This window comes from Lemur catta, chromosome 6 (genome assembly GCF_020740605.2).
Source record: "Lemur catta isolate mLemCat1 chromosome 6, mLemCat1.pri, whole genome shotgun sequence".
Classification (NCBI taxonomy): Eukaryota; Metazoa; Chordata; class Mammalia; order Primates; family Lemuridae; genus Lemur; species Lemur catta.
Genome location: NC_059133.1, coordinates 12,515,153 through 12,532,143, shown reverse-complemented (window position 1 = coordinate 12,532,143; position 16,991 = coordinate 12,515,153). Strand labels below are relative to the sequence as shown.

The window sequence follows — 16,991 nt, the reverse complement described above, 5'->3', positions numbered from 1 at the left end:
GCGGCTCTTCCCACAGGCCTCACCACCAGGCACCATGTGCTCGGGTCAGAACCTGGCGTCATCATCGATTCTTTCTGTCTATCTCCTTTACAGCCCAAACATCACCAAGGCCTGAAGGCTCCAATCCAAAACCTATGCCCAGCCAGCCATGTCCGCCTCATCCACTTGCCACTGCACTGACATTCAGTCACCTCACCGCTCACCTGCATGCTGGAGACCTGGCCTGAACTCTTGTCGCCCGTGGACCATTCTCTACACAGAAGCCAGGCTGACTGTCTCTACCCCATCTAACCTCCACCACAACTCTTAGAGGTGGTCAGGGCAGATACCATCACCCCATTTTACAGAGGAGGAAACAGTCTTTGGCCACATGGCTATTTGGTGACGAAGTTCATCCTAGGAGCCCACTATCTGAATGACTTGCACAAGACAGTCAACTTCCCCGGGTTTTAATTTTCTCTATGAGAGAGATGATATTAGCCCAGCTGGACTCTCAGGGTTGCCGGGGAGATTCAGCGAGAAAGTGAGCTCTTTCGCCTACCGGCCGGCCGACCCCGGCAATCCACTTAACCACTCTCACTTCTCATTTTCTGCTTTTTCCATTACGCCCTGCTGGCAATGAGTCCTGTCCAACTGCAAGCAAATTAAGTCTTTGCTTCATATTTACTGAGCAACAACTATGTGCCAAAATAGATTTTTTTTAATACCATATTTTATTTGCAATTACAGATCTTAAGTTTATTGATAAATAGCCTCGTCAAAAGTGAAAGTAATTAAATAAGTAGCTGCAATTTGCTGAGAGCCTAATAATACATGCCAGCTGCCTCCATAAGTCATCATTCTTAGACCTTCGAATACATCCGCAGGGAAAGTATTGCTGTTTCTGTTTATACAGGAGGAAACTTAGAGGAGGCGAGAGAGGAGCCCACAGTCACCTGGCTAATACTCGGCACAGACAGGTTCCGAACCCTGAGCGTTCTGACCGCAAAGCCCACGTCCCCTCCAGTCCTGCCATCCGCACTCCATGCAGGTGGACACTCCTCTGTGACGGGCCATGGGGGGGGGGATGCTCCACACATGGGGGACAGCGTCTGGCCTCCCTCTTGCCCAGGCTCTTTCGCTCCTCTGTGTTCCAAAATGGCAATATGCTCCCTTATGGGTCCCCAAAATGCCACTAGAGACTCAGCTCACCTTCCCTGGGAAGCCCTTTTCTGACCTCTGGCCACACAGGGCCCCAGCGTGCCTTGTGTACTGTGTTCTCATCCACTGGTGACACATTTTGACTCTGGATCACTACGCCACTCCCACTCCTAAAAGAACATCTAGTTCATCTGCTCCCTAAGGACCAACACAGTGCTCGGCACCGAGGACCACCCACCTATGAGCTAGTGATTATAACTGGGCAACAAGAGGCAGCGTGCATGGTGGGTGAGAGCCTGGGCTCCTGGCCACACAAGTGGGTGGCCTGTGAACTCGGGTAAGTTCCTCAACATCCTGTACTCTCCTTTACCTACAAATGGGGAAGGACACCAGTCTCTCAGACCCCACCTGAGAGACGTGTTGTGTATCATAAATGAGTGCAAATGCTTAGAACAGCACACACAGCAAAGGCCCATCGAGTGTTAATTTTTATTATTCACTCTAAGGACAGAAGGAAAGAATTGCCTCAAAGCCTGAAGGAGCCAAGGGATTTCACCCAGGAACATAACATGCAAAGAAGTCAAGAAAATATGAAATTCGAGGCTCTCTTTCTGATTACTGCCTGTCACTGAGGCATCTGGAAAGTAATGCAGAGATTGTGTGGGGCAGAGGGGTGGACCAAAGGGAAAACAAACTCCTTTCCATTCATCAGACAGCCACCTAGGCAGGAATATCTATTAGGAAAGAGACCGGTGAGAGTGAAATACAAAAATGTTGTAAATACTCTTAGAGATCCTTACTTATCCACTCCTTCATGCCACTCATCTGTGAGTGTTTACCCAACACATGAGACTAAGCCGCGGGTGAGGTGCCTGTCTCCCTGAAGCCAGTCTCCTGCAGCGCTGCCTCAGCATCTGTGTGCACCCTGACCACCTGGGCACCCAGCCTCGGCTCACTTCTGGACTGGGGATTGGAAGAGTCCAGGAACCCAAACTGCCCCAAATGTCTCTCGAATGAGCCAAGCACAGCATTCGGGGAAGCGTAAGTCACAGCTGGCGTTTCGTGGAAGGAAAGGCAAGGGCTCAGCTACCACTACCACTCAGAGCAGGTGACCCTTACACCTGTCCTGCAAGGCTGGCTCCAATGAACGGGCCTAGGCACATAATCCAAAGAGGCAAGCAAGGAAAATGCATGGTTTGAACAGTAAGAACAGTCAACATAACTGAGCCCACTGAGCCTGGAACAGAAGTTCTGATCTAGTGCATTGCCCCAGTTTATGTGAAGGGTTATTCACACACAGCAAGATGACCAACTTCTCCCAATCTCTATGGAGAACTAAGCAAGAGGGAGTGACCTTACACAGAAAAGAAAAAGAGATCTACAGCATGCCCATTCACAAGGTGAAAGGAACCTTGGAGAGATGATAGAAGACATGACAGCCTGGGTTAAACCTTAGCTCTACCACTTGGTAGCTCTTGAACCTTGAGCAAATCATGAACTTCTCTGTGCCTCCATTTCCCCATGTGTAAAATGGGAATATACCTACTTCATAGGCCAGTTCTGAGGAACAAATGAGTTAATACAAGTCAGGGCTCTTGATGCATAAATGCTTCATAAATAACCAATATCATTTTTATGTCTGGCACTTCAATACCTGTTACGCATCTACTCTCTTCCAGGAATTGTGCCAAAGACTAAGGATTCAGATCACTAAGGAAAGGTGAGGGCTCGCCATCTGCAGTGTGTGGAATCAGAATAAATAACAATAACAATGACTTAACCAGCACTCATTTTGTGCCAGGCCCTTTTCTAGGCAATGTGCGCCATTATTTTACTCTACAAGAAAGCTCTGAAAAGGAGGCACGTTATGTAAACGAAGTGCAATTCAACATAATAAATGATTAACAGAAGCTAGGGCTAGGCCCTTGGTGTGAGGACTGAGATTTTACAGTCAAAGGAGAAAGAAAGTGAGGCTGCTGTGCATGACAAACAGTAGGCGCTCAATCAGTACCATCATTACCAGGCTGATTACTATTAAAGCCAAGTCCCAGAGCCTAGGAGGGGAGGACAGGAGCTGACATCAAACTTCCAGAGGCTTCATTTTATACAGGTGAAACTTACCACCCGGGCCAGAAGACAGGGCTCACCTGAGGCATTCGTTAAAAATTCAGACACCTGGGCTCCTCCCCTGCAGAATCCCATTTAGCAGATCTGGGCAGGGTTCTGGACCTGTATTTTGCCTACATGCCCCTAGGGTGGACTGGGAGTCTATACATTAAACAAGTGCCCTAGGTCAGCGGTCCCCAACCTTTTTGGCACCAGGGACCATTTTCATGGATGATAATTTTTCCACCAACTCGTGTGGGGTGGAGGGATCATTCTGGGATGATTCAAGCACATTATATTTATTGTGTACTTTATTTCTATTATTATCACACTGTAACATATAATGAAATAATTACACAACTCACCGTTGGTTGGGGACCCCTGCGCCGGGTGATTCTTGTCATCTGGCAAAGCTGGAACTAGAGACCTAGGTCACCTAGGTCCTCCTTATAGGCAAAAAGAGGAAATACTCTCTCAGGTTCCTCTTAACTTGGATTAGCAGCTAAAAGCAAGTCCAGATTGCAAGGAGTAAGCTTCCCGAGGAGGAGAGGAAGACAAGGAATGAGAAGCCAGAGGACAGGGTCCCAAGACCCCGCCCAGAGCCTGTGCGGTGGTGGGCTCCTTCCTGCCTCCTCTCCTGACCTCGCCCGCCACACTCACCACCACGCTCCCTTCCGCCTTCCCCTCCAGCCACCCTACAGGACTAGGCATCAAACACCCTCCACCTCCTGCTCTTCCCTCCGCCTGAAATGCCTTTCCACCCCATCTCCAGCTGGTTCTGCTTAAACCACCTACCCGAGAGGCCCGCCCAGACCCCCCTATGAAAAGAGCACTTCCCCCTCCCCATTTCTCCCCAAGCCCATCACCCCGCCACTGGCACTATCACCTCACCTGCTTTATTTTCCTCTCTCCCGCTTATCACCACTCAGTGAATCTGTTTGTTCATCATCTCTCTCCACCCACTGGATGTTAGCCCCATGAGAAGAGGGGACACACTCACATGGCTCAGAGGACAGTGCTGTGCGCTGAATGAATGAAAGAATGAATGACCTTGGTGATCCACCTAACGGCTCCGAAGCTCAGTGACCTAATCTGAAATGAAATACCTTCCTCGCCTAATGGGTTTGCGGGTGGATTATTTAAACGTATCGAGAAAGCTCATGTTCACCAGTGCCGTACTGCCTACTCATAAACGCTACCAACTGATGGAGCCGGGAGGCTTCCCGGCCGGGACACTGCCACAAGCTTCCATCCTCATCACCAGCTGTGTCCCATCCAAGGAAGTCACGGATTCCTAGGGAGTGGGGCACAGAGTGCCCTCTGCTGGAGCAAAAAAGCCAAAAACCCATTAACTGAAGGTCCCACCCTAGAAAGAGAAGGCATCTTGGCTCGGCCAGGGTTCTTCCTAACAGTGCAGCTTTAAACACTCAACGCTCTTAACTCCTTGAGTGACATTTTGCTTCCAAAAGCACAGTCAGCATGTCCAGAAGACAAAACGACTCTGTAAACCCACTCTGTGCTAGGAATATCGTCACAAAACCCTGCCTGGTAGGTAACAGCACCCCCGATTTCGGAGGAGGCAATTTAGGCTAAGAGGGGTCAAGTGACTCAGCGAGAGACACAGCATTTAAGGGGAGGTCTGGGAATCTGAACCAGGTGTGCAGAACCAGGACAACCCCATCAGACAAATCTGTTATGGATGTGATTAAACTTTGTCAGAGGACGGCCCTTTCCTCCTTGTTCTTTACAGTTCTCACTACAGGCCATTTAATGTGAAATAATTTAATTTTCTCCAAACATGGCCCCTGTGTCCACAATGAACTGCAGGTGCATTTATGACCACAGCTACAGCAGTCTCCCTGTGCCTTTCTAACACCTACAGACGGCTGCGAAGGCTGTGAGCTTCGTTAGGTCACAGCTTTCTAGGTCTCAGTTCCTCAGCTGTAAAACAAGGGCCTATCTGGACTACGTGGGTGACCTTCCAGGATTCTAGGAAAATATGAGAAAGGGAAGAAAAATGAACCACCACTGTTGTATATACCAGGTACCTTACTTAGCCTTTGTAACAGTTGTATGAGCTACACATTATGTTCTTCTTTTAATGAAGAAGAAACTGAGCAGCAAGGGTGTTAAGTTACCTATTGTCACTCTGTGATTTAAATGGTGTCACTCAAATTCAAACTCAGGTCTGCCTGTCCTTTGGGGACATGTTTACCCCACCATCAGCCCCTGCCCTTGTGTAGTTTTGAAAGGTTTCATCTGCTTAGGTTGTAAGCCTGCCTAAATGATTCCTAGTATCCGTTCCTGCTCCTAATTGTATGAGTCGATGGCAGAAACAAAATGCAAATTACATTAAAGGACTAATCGAATTTTCTGCTTATATTGGCTTATAATAATCCTGCTAGGCTCAGAGCATGGTTTGCCTTCTCTCTTATCCAGGATAGCCCCCTTTCAGTTGTCTCAGGGTTTGTCTCGTCCTTGTCTAAAACTTCAGTGTGTTGACTTTGAAATGTCATCTACTGGTGGTTTTTGTATCTGCCAGTTCATGGGAGACCACAGTACACAGGACCTTGTCAGGCAAGGCCAGGATCCCTCACTTATAGCTCAGTGGCTTTGCTCAAACAGCCCAACATCCCTGAGCCTCAGTTTGCTCATCTATACAATGAGACAAGTGTGAAGTTGTTTGAAGGAATAAATGAGATAATGTATGTAAAATCCCTAGCCCACCACCAGGCAGAGAGTAAGCCAAAAGGTACAAATTGAAAGTCTAACTGAGCCAAGGAGGGTCAACCAGTGATATATGCAAACACTAGAAGCTCGTTCTTCTCAGCTGTGCTCTGTGTAAGCACAGGGATGACACAGGGATCGGCAAGGAAGGCTAGACTGTGATCCACACACTGTGTAAAGGGACAGCCACTACTCAGATCCAGCCACTGGGCTGCTATCATGAAATGACGGTCTGGTTTTGCTAGATCTTTCAGTTTTTTTAAAGGAAAGCCAGAAATCATGTCTTTTATGTACAATCTCCCAGTGTTTAACCATTAGGAAGGAATTCAGCAATGGTAAAAGCAGTGGGCGGGCCAAGCCCAACACAACTGCAGGCCAGATGCAGCCAATCTCTGTGTAACAAGCAATAAATGGAAGCGATTGCTATTGTTCCCATTATGGTTATAGTTTAAATAGTACATTTCCTTTTTGTGTTTCCCTATCTTCTACAAACACTATAATAAAAGTTTTCTTTCTTTTCTAGGCGCAAGGATTTCATGAAGATGCATATTTTTGGATAAGAACATTATCTAATGTGGCTTGACGTCAATAATAAAAAAATATTTTTTTAATGTTAATTGGAGCTATGTCATTGAAAGAGTCCTGGCAATAATACTTTTCTTGTTTCAAATTGATGAAAACACTCATACTGAATGAGGGTTTTATTATATAAGCAAATTTCAGATCTTGAAGTCAGTGCTGTGATCAAACCCTCATAGGGTGAGTATCTGTCCAAATGCTAAGGTATATCAGGAAAGAAAAAAGAAAATGTGGTTAAACAGAAGTGTTAAAAAATGATCCTAAAAGAAAAGTTTCTATGCTTAAGCAAGCATTTGAATTTCAAAGTTAAACAGTGACATAGATTCATAAATCCCAAAGGTTAATAAAATTTCTCTCATTTAAAAGGAATGCAAAACCTATAAAATCATTTCAAATTCAGCTACTTACTTATCAAGACTTGTATAGTTTTAAAAAAAAAGTAACATACACAGAAAAGTGAACAAATCATAAGTGAATAACTTGATGAATTATCATAATTCAAACATGTATAATCATCACACAGGTTAAAAAATTAGCAGCATCTTCCTTGTGTCCTGCCCCAGACTCTATTCCATCCTTCCACCCCATCCCAGAGTTACCTAGATGCGTAAGTACCTACGTTAATTTTTGCCTGTTTTGGAACTTTATACAACTGGGATTATACAGTAGGGTTTATGTTGTGTCTGTCTGCTTTTGCTCAACACTGAGTACCTTCATTTTCATTGCTCTGTAATGAAAATTCATTCACTTTACTAAATGTACGTGTCGCTGTTTTTTTTTTTTTTTATTTTACTGCTGACAGACATTTCATAGTTTCCTGTTCGGTGCCATTATAATAATGCTATTGTGAACATTCTAATACAAATTTTTGTTTCCATGTACATGCTTTTTTCCTTGCTGGAAAGCTAGGGATAGAGCTAAGGAGTATTGGGATACGCTTGGATATCCTTGATAATACTGAAGAGTTTTCCAAACCACTTATATAAATGGGTTATCTTTTACTTAAAATTAACAAGTCTCTCTGAGTGAAATCCCCCTCCTTTTTGTTAAACTGGCATCTGAAATAAAAAAATAAATGAAACTGCCTTAAAACCAGGAAGTTCTGGACCTTTCTTTTCAGAAAACCTCAATCCATCATTGGTTACTGATTAAACACTTAATATAGACAAAGTATTATGGTCTTAAATTGTTCAAATAATTCAGACCAATATATTTCAATACAATGCCTTTTTCATGAGCTATGAATGAAATGTTGGATATCTGTATATCAAATTCAAATGCAAAACACCTAGGGCAGAATAAGATGTCCACATAAGAAAGTAGATGGTAAAATATCCCTTTTCTTTGTCCCTAGAGGACAAAAAGAGAATGGAGAGGGTGTGGGAGCATGGGACTATGGGGGAGGGGTATGGAAGGCTGAGTAATGCTCTCCCCCCAAAGATGTCCACATCCTCTTCCTGCGGCCTATGAGTATGTTACTCACATGGCAAAGGAGCTTTGCAGGTATGATTAAGTTAAGGATTTTGAGATAGGGCAGTTACCTTGAATTTCCTGGGCTGGGGCCCAATATAATCACAAGAGTTCTTATAAGAGGGAGGCAGGAGAGTCATAGCCAGAGAAGTGACAACAGAGGCAGAGGACAGAGTCGGAGAGAATGCTTTGAAGATGCTCCGACCTTGGAGAGGCACCAACGGATGCATCAGGGTCATTTTCTCCACCCTAGTAGGATGGCCAATATTATTTTAAGATCAAAGCTGGGTATAAGAAGAGTAGAGGTCATCTTCACCACCACCCCACAACCAAATAATTGGGATTGACTCCACTGCCCTCTCAGATACCGACTCCTTAAAGAGACTCTTTTTGACCCAAAGGTAAGACCCACAGAAGCATGCAGCCCCACTGTGTGCCCTGAGGCCTGGGCACTATTCAAAGCCACCCACTCTCATGTTCACGTTTTCAATCTCTGTAAGCTTTTGCTCAAGCTCAGCACTAACAGCTATTAAGCACTGGCTAGGAAAGCTCTTCATTTTTGATCCATTAAGAAAAAAAAATCAATACTACTTTTATATTATACTTTCCATTTCATTTTGCATTCAGCATCCTGTGTTCTTATACCCCATAATAACCTTATTAAGTGATACATTTGGGCCACTGGCAGGAAGGCAAAAATGGGTTTTGCTGCCATCAAAGCTGCCATATAGACTAGCTTTGGGGGATACTGAAACCTCCAGCAAATTATTCACTAGCATCTTGTGCAGTCTGAGTTCTCCAACCTCCCGGCACATTCTCTGGGCTGAGGGATGAGGGGAAGCGAATAGAGGCTGGGAAATCCGTCATGTTTGGACAAGCCTTCCTTGGATAAAATACACTCCCCACAACTCCCCTATTCCACCGCACATACAAATCCCCCATAAAAATAACACATAAAAAATTAAAATATAAGAAAGCTTTAACTTACAATTCTTTGGTTCTCACTGCAACTCTTAAAAATGGTCAAATGTCAGAACCCCATTTCCTTCTGTTGAAATCTACTCTGACAACTCTCAAATGCATTCATTTTAGGAGGAGTCTGTATTGATGATAACAGAATGAACAGTGAACCAAGGCTTCAGGAATGACAACATGCAGGTGCAGGCAGGTATCAGTTCAGAAAATACTATCCTGTGCCTGTTCATGACACTAGTTTTAAGTGTTCAGGACTTTGCACACTCTGAAGATGTTCGCTTTTAAGTAACACCCACACCCTCGCTGGCCTGCCTCCCCGACAATGGGGAGCCTCTGCACGGAGCTGGTTATGAATTACCAGAGGGCAGCGTGTGTGAACGATTTTCTGAATGGCTGAAAAGCACCCTTTCTCTACCTGCTGAGTAGTCTGTCACAGCTGAACACATCTGCCTAATGGACAAGAAAGAACCACATCCCACAAATACAACCCACCATGCTCGTGAGAAAAGGTGATTCTGATAGAAATTAATAGGCATCATCTAAATTCAAATGCACCTGTGGTTGAGACTGTCTCAAGTCCCAGAGTTAACATCACAACCAAAAGGAAGGAGAGGCTCCCGGAGCCATGTCCCCTGTCTCAAAATCCCAGATGCTCCTTACCTGCCAGTGCCTCCCGTTTCCCCCATACCAGAATCCTTCCCAGTAAGCATCTGTTAAGGACACATTACAGGTGGGCATTGGGGGTGTCTAGATGAATAAAATAGTCCCTTGCCTGGAGAAACTCGCAGGCCAGTGGTTAGAAAGACGGCAAACAAGCCCAGCATCACGTGATGAGTGCTGGGCACAGAAGTTTCCACGCGGGATCGGACACTGAACATGCGTATGGAAGGTGTTGACTGGGAGAGAGGGTTGTAGGAAAAAAAAACTTTATACTGGGCAGAAAATTAAAAGTGAAAATTAAGAAGCAGAGAAGTGGTATTCTAGGGGCACTCAACACGGCATTTACCCTGAGCAAGGATAGAAATGACAGGCTGGGGAAAAAAGATTACGAAAGACCCCAGAGTCATGGTAAGGAGCCCAGAGTTAATCCAGGAGGCAACGATGAGGGCAGTCACACTCAATGCCAGAGGGAGGGCCCATTTATTCGCTCATTCATTCATTCAACAAACGTTTGGGGATGGGCTCTCCCCCTGGCACTATAGTAGGTGCTAGGGATGGCAGGGTGAACAGAAGAGAACTGCTCCCTCCCCTCCTGATGCTGTCATCAGTCGTGAAGACGGGATTACAGAAACAAGAAACACCAAGCGCTCTGAGTACTCTGGGGGAAGCACAAGGCATTAGGCGAACATGCAGCAGAGGAAGCCAACCGAGTGAAGGGTAGGAGCGATGTGTTTAAGCTGAGGCCAGAGGATCGAAGCAGCCAGGGAAAGAAGAGGGACAGAACAACAAAAGGGCGACAGAGGGTCCCAGGGAGAAGGAAGAGCAGGTGGGAAGAGCAGAGGACATGGAGGGATCCGGCATGGCCGGGCTGAGGATGTTGGATGCCACGGCAGGAGGCGGGACCAGGGGTGGCATTCAGAGATGGCCAGGGGGCCGACAAGGAGCTGCAACTGAGCTCCAGCCACTCTCCGGGAGACAGACAGGGAGACCTGCGGGAGAGCAGCCTGCTGCATTTAGTCCTGATCACACGGGAGGAGCTGAAATACGGGAAACTACAGACACAGCTGCAAGGATGTTCAGAGCCAACAGGTTGCGGCATCTGAGCCACGAAGGGAGTGAGGGAAAGGAAGGGAATGACCACTCACTCCCGAGTTTAGAGCTCGAAGGGCGCACGGCCGGGCAGGCTGACTGAGAGGGTGGGTTGGGAAGAAATGAAGTAAGAAGTTGGGTTTAGGCCCTCGGGACTCAAAGCACCAACAAAGACACGCCCTGATTAGCGCCCTTCACCAGTGGTCTCTGGGCTCCAGGAGTGGGGACCTCACCTCTTTCCCAGACGGAGAACCCGCTGCCTGTCAATCACGTTGTTGGGACAGGCGTCCGTTCCTACATGAAAACACCACGTGCCTCCGCGTAACCTGTACGCGTCAATCCTGGTTCCACACCCAGGAGCAAGTCACAATAAACCTACTCTCTCTTACTTAGTCCCCCTTAAGTGGAGAAGATTCTGGTCGTTTCCAACTCACTTACACCAGATGCTTAGAATCAAAGCTTGTGGGAGGGCTGTCGGTGCCCTGGCCTGGGCTTCGTTTTCACAACTTCATTTCATGCTGGAGGACACTCAGGCCCGGAAAGAGGAGCGACTGTGCCCCAGAGCACCCAGCCGCTCTGGCTGAGCTGATTTTGGAGCCTGAGACATGTGACCCCCTCCAGTGCTCTCTCTGTGGCGCTGCTGAGTGCAACCTACCCCCAAAACCGTACGTGGAGAGCGTCTGCGCCTTGGAGGGAGTGCCGGGCTCTGCTCTCAGGAGATCTGTTCAAATTAAACAGGGTTGAAAAATAAACCCACATAAAATATGAATAGCATTTCCAGGAATACAGGCAGCAACACAGTCCCTTATTTATGGCTTCACCTGCCATGAAACCAAAAACTCAAGGGTGTCAATAAATGGATCGGAACGTTGTTGTGATGTTTAATTACAGAGAAAAGAATGTCTCTGCAGGCCCTCTGGGAAATGCACTGTCTGCGGCAACTGGCAGGGAGCTTCGTGGAGGTACAGCCTTTGTCTCCCGATAAACACTCCGCCTTTCCTAGGGTCTCAGGATCTCTGGGTCTGGCGGGGTCAGACGGGTCATCTTGTCCAATCACCCCTTCCCACAACACTGACTTCTGTTTGCACATCTCTCACATCAAGTATTTCTCTACCTCCCAGGCAGCTCATTCCGGCTTTGGACAGAGTGACCTCATTACGAAGAGCTGAACACCTGGCTCCCTGCCACATCTCTCCATAGACTCAGGGGCCATCAGAGCAATCCTAATCTCTCCTTCAAGGGACAGCCCTTTGTTTGCTGAAGCTGATCATGTACACCTTGAGCCTCTGCTTCTCCAAGGTAAACATCCCCAATTCTTCCCACAATTTTTTATGTACCCAATTTGAATGGGCACCATCATTCACCGAGATTTTCCTAAGTGTGCTGACATGTCTAGATCATTCTAAAAATGTAGTGGCCACAAATAAAGCAGCCCAACTGCACATTGATACTCAGTAACCTTTGTCATTCTAGCTAAAATGCTGTGTTAATGTGTCTACATGACCAAGCTGCTACTTAATGCAGTTTGTGACTCGGTCCCCAGAGTTGGGTTTCTTCTTAAATATAGTGTTGACAGATGCAGCACCTACATACACCCACTCCGCCACATTAACTCACTGTATTTTCTTCATCCACCCAGTTCCCATAATCTACCTGCCAGGCTGGTGAAATGGCTCAAAGTCAACCCATCAGTTACTCCATCAGCCAGGGCTGGGCTAGGTAGCACAATGCTTCCAAGAGGCCTTCAAATTAGCATCAAACCAAAATCACAGCCAGGTATGAATTCTCCAAAACCCAGATCAACTTCTAGTCTCTTCTCTTTGGGAAACCACACCACTTGCCTTTGGGGGCCACCCCTCCCTCAATCTGACTCCATGTGTTTTGGGCAACTCTCCATCACCCTGTGACCAGAAACTGGCAGAGGGCTCAGAGTTAACTAAAAAGTACCAGCCTCCCTCTCCAGTCTCTCCCAATCATAGTGACTGGTTTCAGGATGAGTTACCACAGGCAATCCAATCAGAGGCAATACTGGGGAATTAGGGAGAGGAAGAAGTCCTCTTTCTACTGGGATTAGAGAGGAAGCCTCAGACTGCTTCTGTGCAGGAAAAGTCACCCTGACAGAAGCAAGGCAGAGAAAAGTAGAACAAGGGGTGCAGAGAGAGACCTCTCTACAAAGTCCCTAGATCCAACCCTGCCTGAAGCTCCCCCTATCTTTGAATTTACTAATTATATTAACTACCAAATTCCCCTTTTGCCAAAATCAGTTTGGGCTGGCTTTCTGCCCATAAGCACAAATCAAAATTCTGCAACTTCCCTCACCAAAAAATCACATGACACACTGCCAAATTCCGTGCCAAAGTTTAATAGCTCACTGAGGCACCAATCCATAGCATGCTATTACAGTTAAACACTCAAGGTCCTGAGTCCAATCCAGGCTCTGTTTTGACTGGCTTTGGTGCCTTGGGCAGATCACTGAAGCATATCTGCCTCATCCTCCCCATCTGTAAAATAGGTACATTAACTGTACCTACCACACAGGATCATTGCAAAGAAAGAGTTATATACGTAAAGTCCTTATAATAATGTCTGTCACGTAGAAATTTTCAAAATACTAGTCATTTATATTGTTATCATCACCATCATCGTCACTATCATTGTTATACTATTATTGTTATTACCAATCTAGTTAGCCTACCAAAAGTCAACGTTTTCACGAATGAAACGTATATTAGCATCAGGTACCTCTGCCTGCTTTCATAAGGGCTCTTCCATCATCTCTGGGAGAATGTTTCTTTACATCTCTTCTAGGATCAACGTCAACTCATCTTCTTCTCTCCAGTCCCTTTGCCAAAAACTAACCACCTACTGCCATGGCATAGTTTACACTATCTCGCTGCTTAGGTAAAGGTTCCGGCTACTCCATGGATGTATCTGTCTAAGAGGTGGAAACAGTGACAGGGACGTGGCACTGGGCCTTGGCACCAGGCTGGGCATCCTGAGCACTCCCTGCCATGCAGGCACATAGCTCCACCTTATTTATATTCAGTCTCTCAAACTCAAGGCAAACCTCTGAAAGTGAAGTGGAGCTCCTAATTAAAAGGTAGCCTTGAGCTGTCAATAAAATTATGCATGAAGGAAATGTTTAAAAACACAGTAGTGACTTTCTTGAGACATATTTTCATTTGAGATCTTTTTTTTTTTTTTTAATTCAAGTATGGGGGTACCTAAAAAGGAAGTATGTCTTCAGCACTGCCACTCCCTCCCTCCTGCAGCCCAGAAAACCATCCTCAATACACAAAACATTTGTGTCTGAAATTGCTGGCTGGAAAAATGGAGATTCTCTTCTACTTATTTCTGGAAGTGGCAGGGATTATCATTTGTTTTTATTTGTTTGGGGAGAGCAGATCCTTTGTTGCATCCCTGTGCCCAGCCGTCAGTTTGAGTGATCACTGTTCATCCGCAGAGCGGCCCGACAGCTCCAACAAACCTCTCGGCGGCACCCGCCCTCCTCTATCACAACACGCATCGCAGTGCACGGCCCTCGTTCCTTAACCTGTCTCCTCCACTACGCTGTGGACGTCCAGATCTGTTATCTCCGAATTCTCAGAGCCAGGTTTAACGTGGATGTACGACAACAACAACAAAATGTTGCAAGTGTAAGTAAATGAATGCATAGATGGACCAATGAATGAAACGCCTGGCTCCGTGAACAGCTGAGTAATTTCTCCAGGGCCCGACGGTTTCCCCATCACTGACACCGCGATCGACGTGGCCAAAGCGGCATTTGACACCTGTGTGCCCACCACCACGCCACTGCACCAGGGTGCGCCTTATTTTGCCCGTTTTTCCCTTTTTCTCCTCTCATTGCTGACTGCCTCCAACTACCTGGGCAATCAACCCTAGGCGCGTCATTTTCCGTGACTAGGCATCAATATTCCAGTGTCTGACAAAACGAACAGTTGGAATTGGATGGCTTTGAGGTTCTTTTCTAGGATTCTGCGGCAGCCTCTCTCCCCTCCTTCCCTCTCTCTCTGGCTCCCGTTCTTACCTTCGAAGCTCCCAGCGAACAAGTAAATCCAGGTGATAGCTGGGATGCAGAGAAGACTCAGTGAGGCAGCCAGGAATTTCCGTCTCCCTCTGCAGATTCCCAGCATCCTCTCGGAAGTGGCAACCCCTAAGCCCAGTGCCGTTTCTCTGTCCGGAGCACGAAGTCCTCGGCCTCCCTCATAATACTTCCTGAAAAGAAAAGCAAGGAGGAAGGGCTGAGTTCTTAGCTCTGGAAATGGGTGCAAATTGCATATAGGAAACATCTCATAGATCCTGAAAGTGGTTCATCTGGTCTGTGATTTCCTGCTAACCTTTTATCCCAAGAGATGATGCTGCAATCTGTCAAAACTGAGGTAGTTAAGCAAGTAAATAACAAACACTGCAAGATCTCTCTCTCTCTCTCTCTCTCTCTCTCTCTCTCTCTCTCTCTCTCTCTCACACACACACACACACACACACACACACACACACACAAAGGTACACTTTTTGGTATACAGGTTAGCTTTTTCAGGCCTGAACTAATGCACGTAAACACACTTAAAAAGAAGCATTTAGCTAGCACCTATTATGTACCAAGCACTAACCATGTGCTGTGTTTTCAAAGAAGACTAGGACAGAGGATGGCTTTAAAAAGCATAGTCTAATGAGAGAGACCAACAAAAAACATCCAGGAGAACCAAGACTGTGACAGCTGATATCTGCACGAACCACCAAGGAAGGGCAGATGAAGGTGCTGACTGACCCATGCATGGTCAAGACAGCAGAACGGTTCTTGCATTCTGGGCAAGGTGCACTGGGAAGGGCACTGGGGCCACCTCAAAAGGCAAAGAGATCAGATGGGCCACAACCCCCATCTGCGCAACACTGTACCTCAATCACAGCTGAAAACCTAAACACACTCGGCAGGGACTCTCTTCATAGCCTCTACCTTCAGTATGGAAGATGAGGTCCAGAGAAGCATGGAGACCATTAAAATGCACAGAGAGGGACAGGAACAGACAGTCAGCCTGGAGAAAACCCACCCTTAGACCACAGCAGAAGACTGGCATGATGTGTGTTCACAGAAAAGGGAGAAGGTTGACGCAGACAGTAAAGAGCCCATGATCTTTCACCTGAGTATATGATCACGAAATCATGGAACCTGTAAAGGAGTTATAAACCCAGCAGACCATGAGACCTCATCTCTACCCACCTCCTAACACAGATGTCACATTGGCTACAGGTGGAGAGATAAACCCACATGGAACCTCCTATCAGAGCAGAACTCACCCATTGCAGACAGCTATGAAAGGCTTTGGATTCCCAAAGAATGGATGTTCATGAAGCAGCTGGTTTGGGTGTCCCCTTCTATATGCCTACAATGCGTCCTTCCCTCTGCCGTAACCCTTATAACCCCTGTGACAGTGGTCTGGCCTCCATTCCACACCAGCCCTGCTGTCTCCAGAAGACAGGTCCCCCACCCCATCTGATGCACTTTTCATTCCCTAAGACTTAGCCTATTGCCTGTCACCTGCAGGTGCTTGATAATTGTCTGTTAAATGAATAAATGGAATCTGATGCCAACCAAAGGCGACCCTCTCAAGCTTCAGGAGTTTGTGTTCAGCAAGTTGCCAGCAATAAACACCTAATGGAGCTGATCTCAACTGTCAACCCGGGCTTTCTTCTGGAACCACTCTGACACGATTTTCTAAATGGTCTTCTTTTGAAACAGATGAAAGACCACAGGGCTGGAGGGTGTGGAATAGAAAGTAAAACTGAAAAAGCAAAATCCTCTTGAACAAAGAATGTTGACTTGAGAAAAGTCCCCTCTAGGGAAGTTTTTCAATATAAAGCATGGGAAACAACCCCTATACACACAAACTGTGCTAGTCAGAGAATGAGAACCACCAAGACACATGAATCTCTCAGGAGAAGAAAGCGTAAGGGGAAGAGGGCTGTGCAGGTAGATGAATCTGGGTTCAAATCTAGCTAGCTCGACTAGCTGTGACCTCGCCAAGTCCCTGTCTCCGGATAAGCTTCATTTTACCCATCTATAAATTGAACGGATGCCCTTCATCTTGGAGGGTTGGGATGAAGATCAAATGAGACAGCCCTTGACTGAGTGATTGGCCAAGATTCATCAAGTACATTGCAGAGGTGATCCCCCTTCCTGGAGGGCAGAAGAGCAGCCTTAATTAGGTTTTTTTTCTGCTCATTCC

At 46.4% G+C, this 16,991-nt stretch overlaps 1 protein-coding gene across 2 annotated transcripts in view; it reads right to left on the bottom strand.

Annotated features, from left to right (window-relative positions):
• Nucleotides 1-16,991, bottom strand: part of LARGE1 (LARGE xylosyl- and glucuronyltransferase 1) — a 446,568-nt gene that overhangs the window by 349,050 nt on the left and 80,527 nt on the right. For both annotated transcript variants that reach the window (XM_045553007.1, XM_045553008.1), the window contains one exon: nt 14,795-14,982. In XM_045553007.1, coding sequence (XP_045408963.1) covers nt 14,795-14,982 — 188 coding nt within the window. The remainder of the gene's footprint in view (nt 1-14,794; nt 14,983-16,991) is intronic.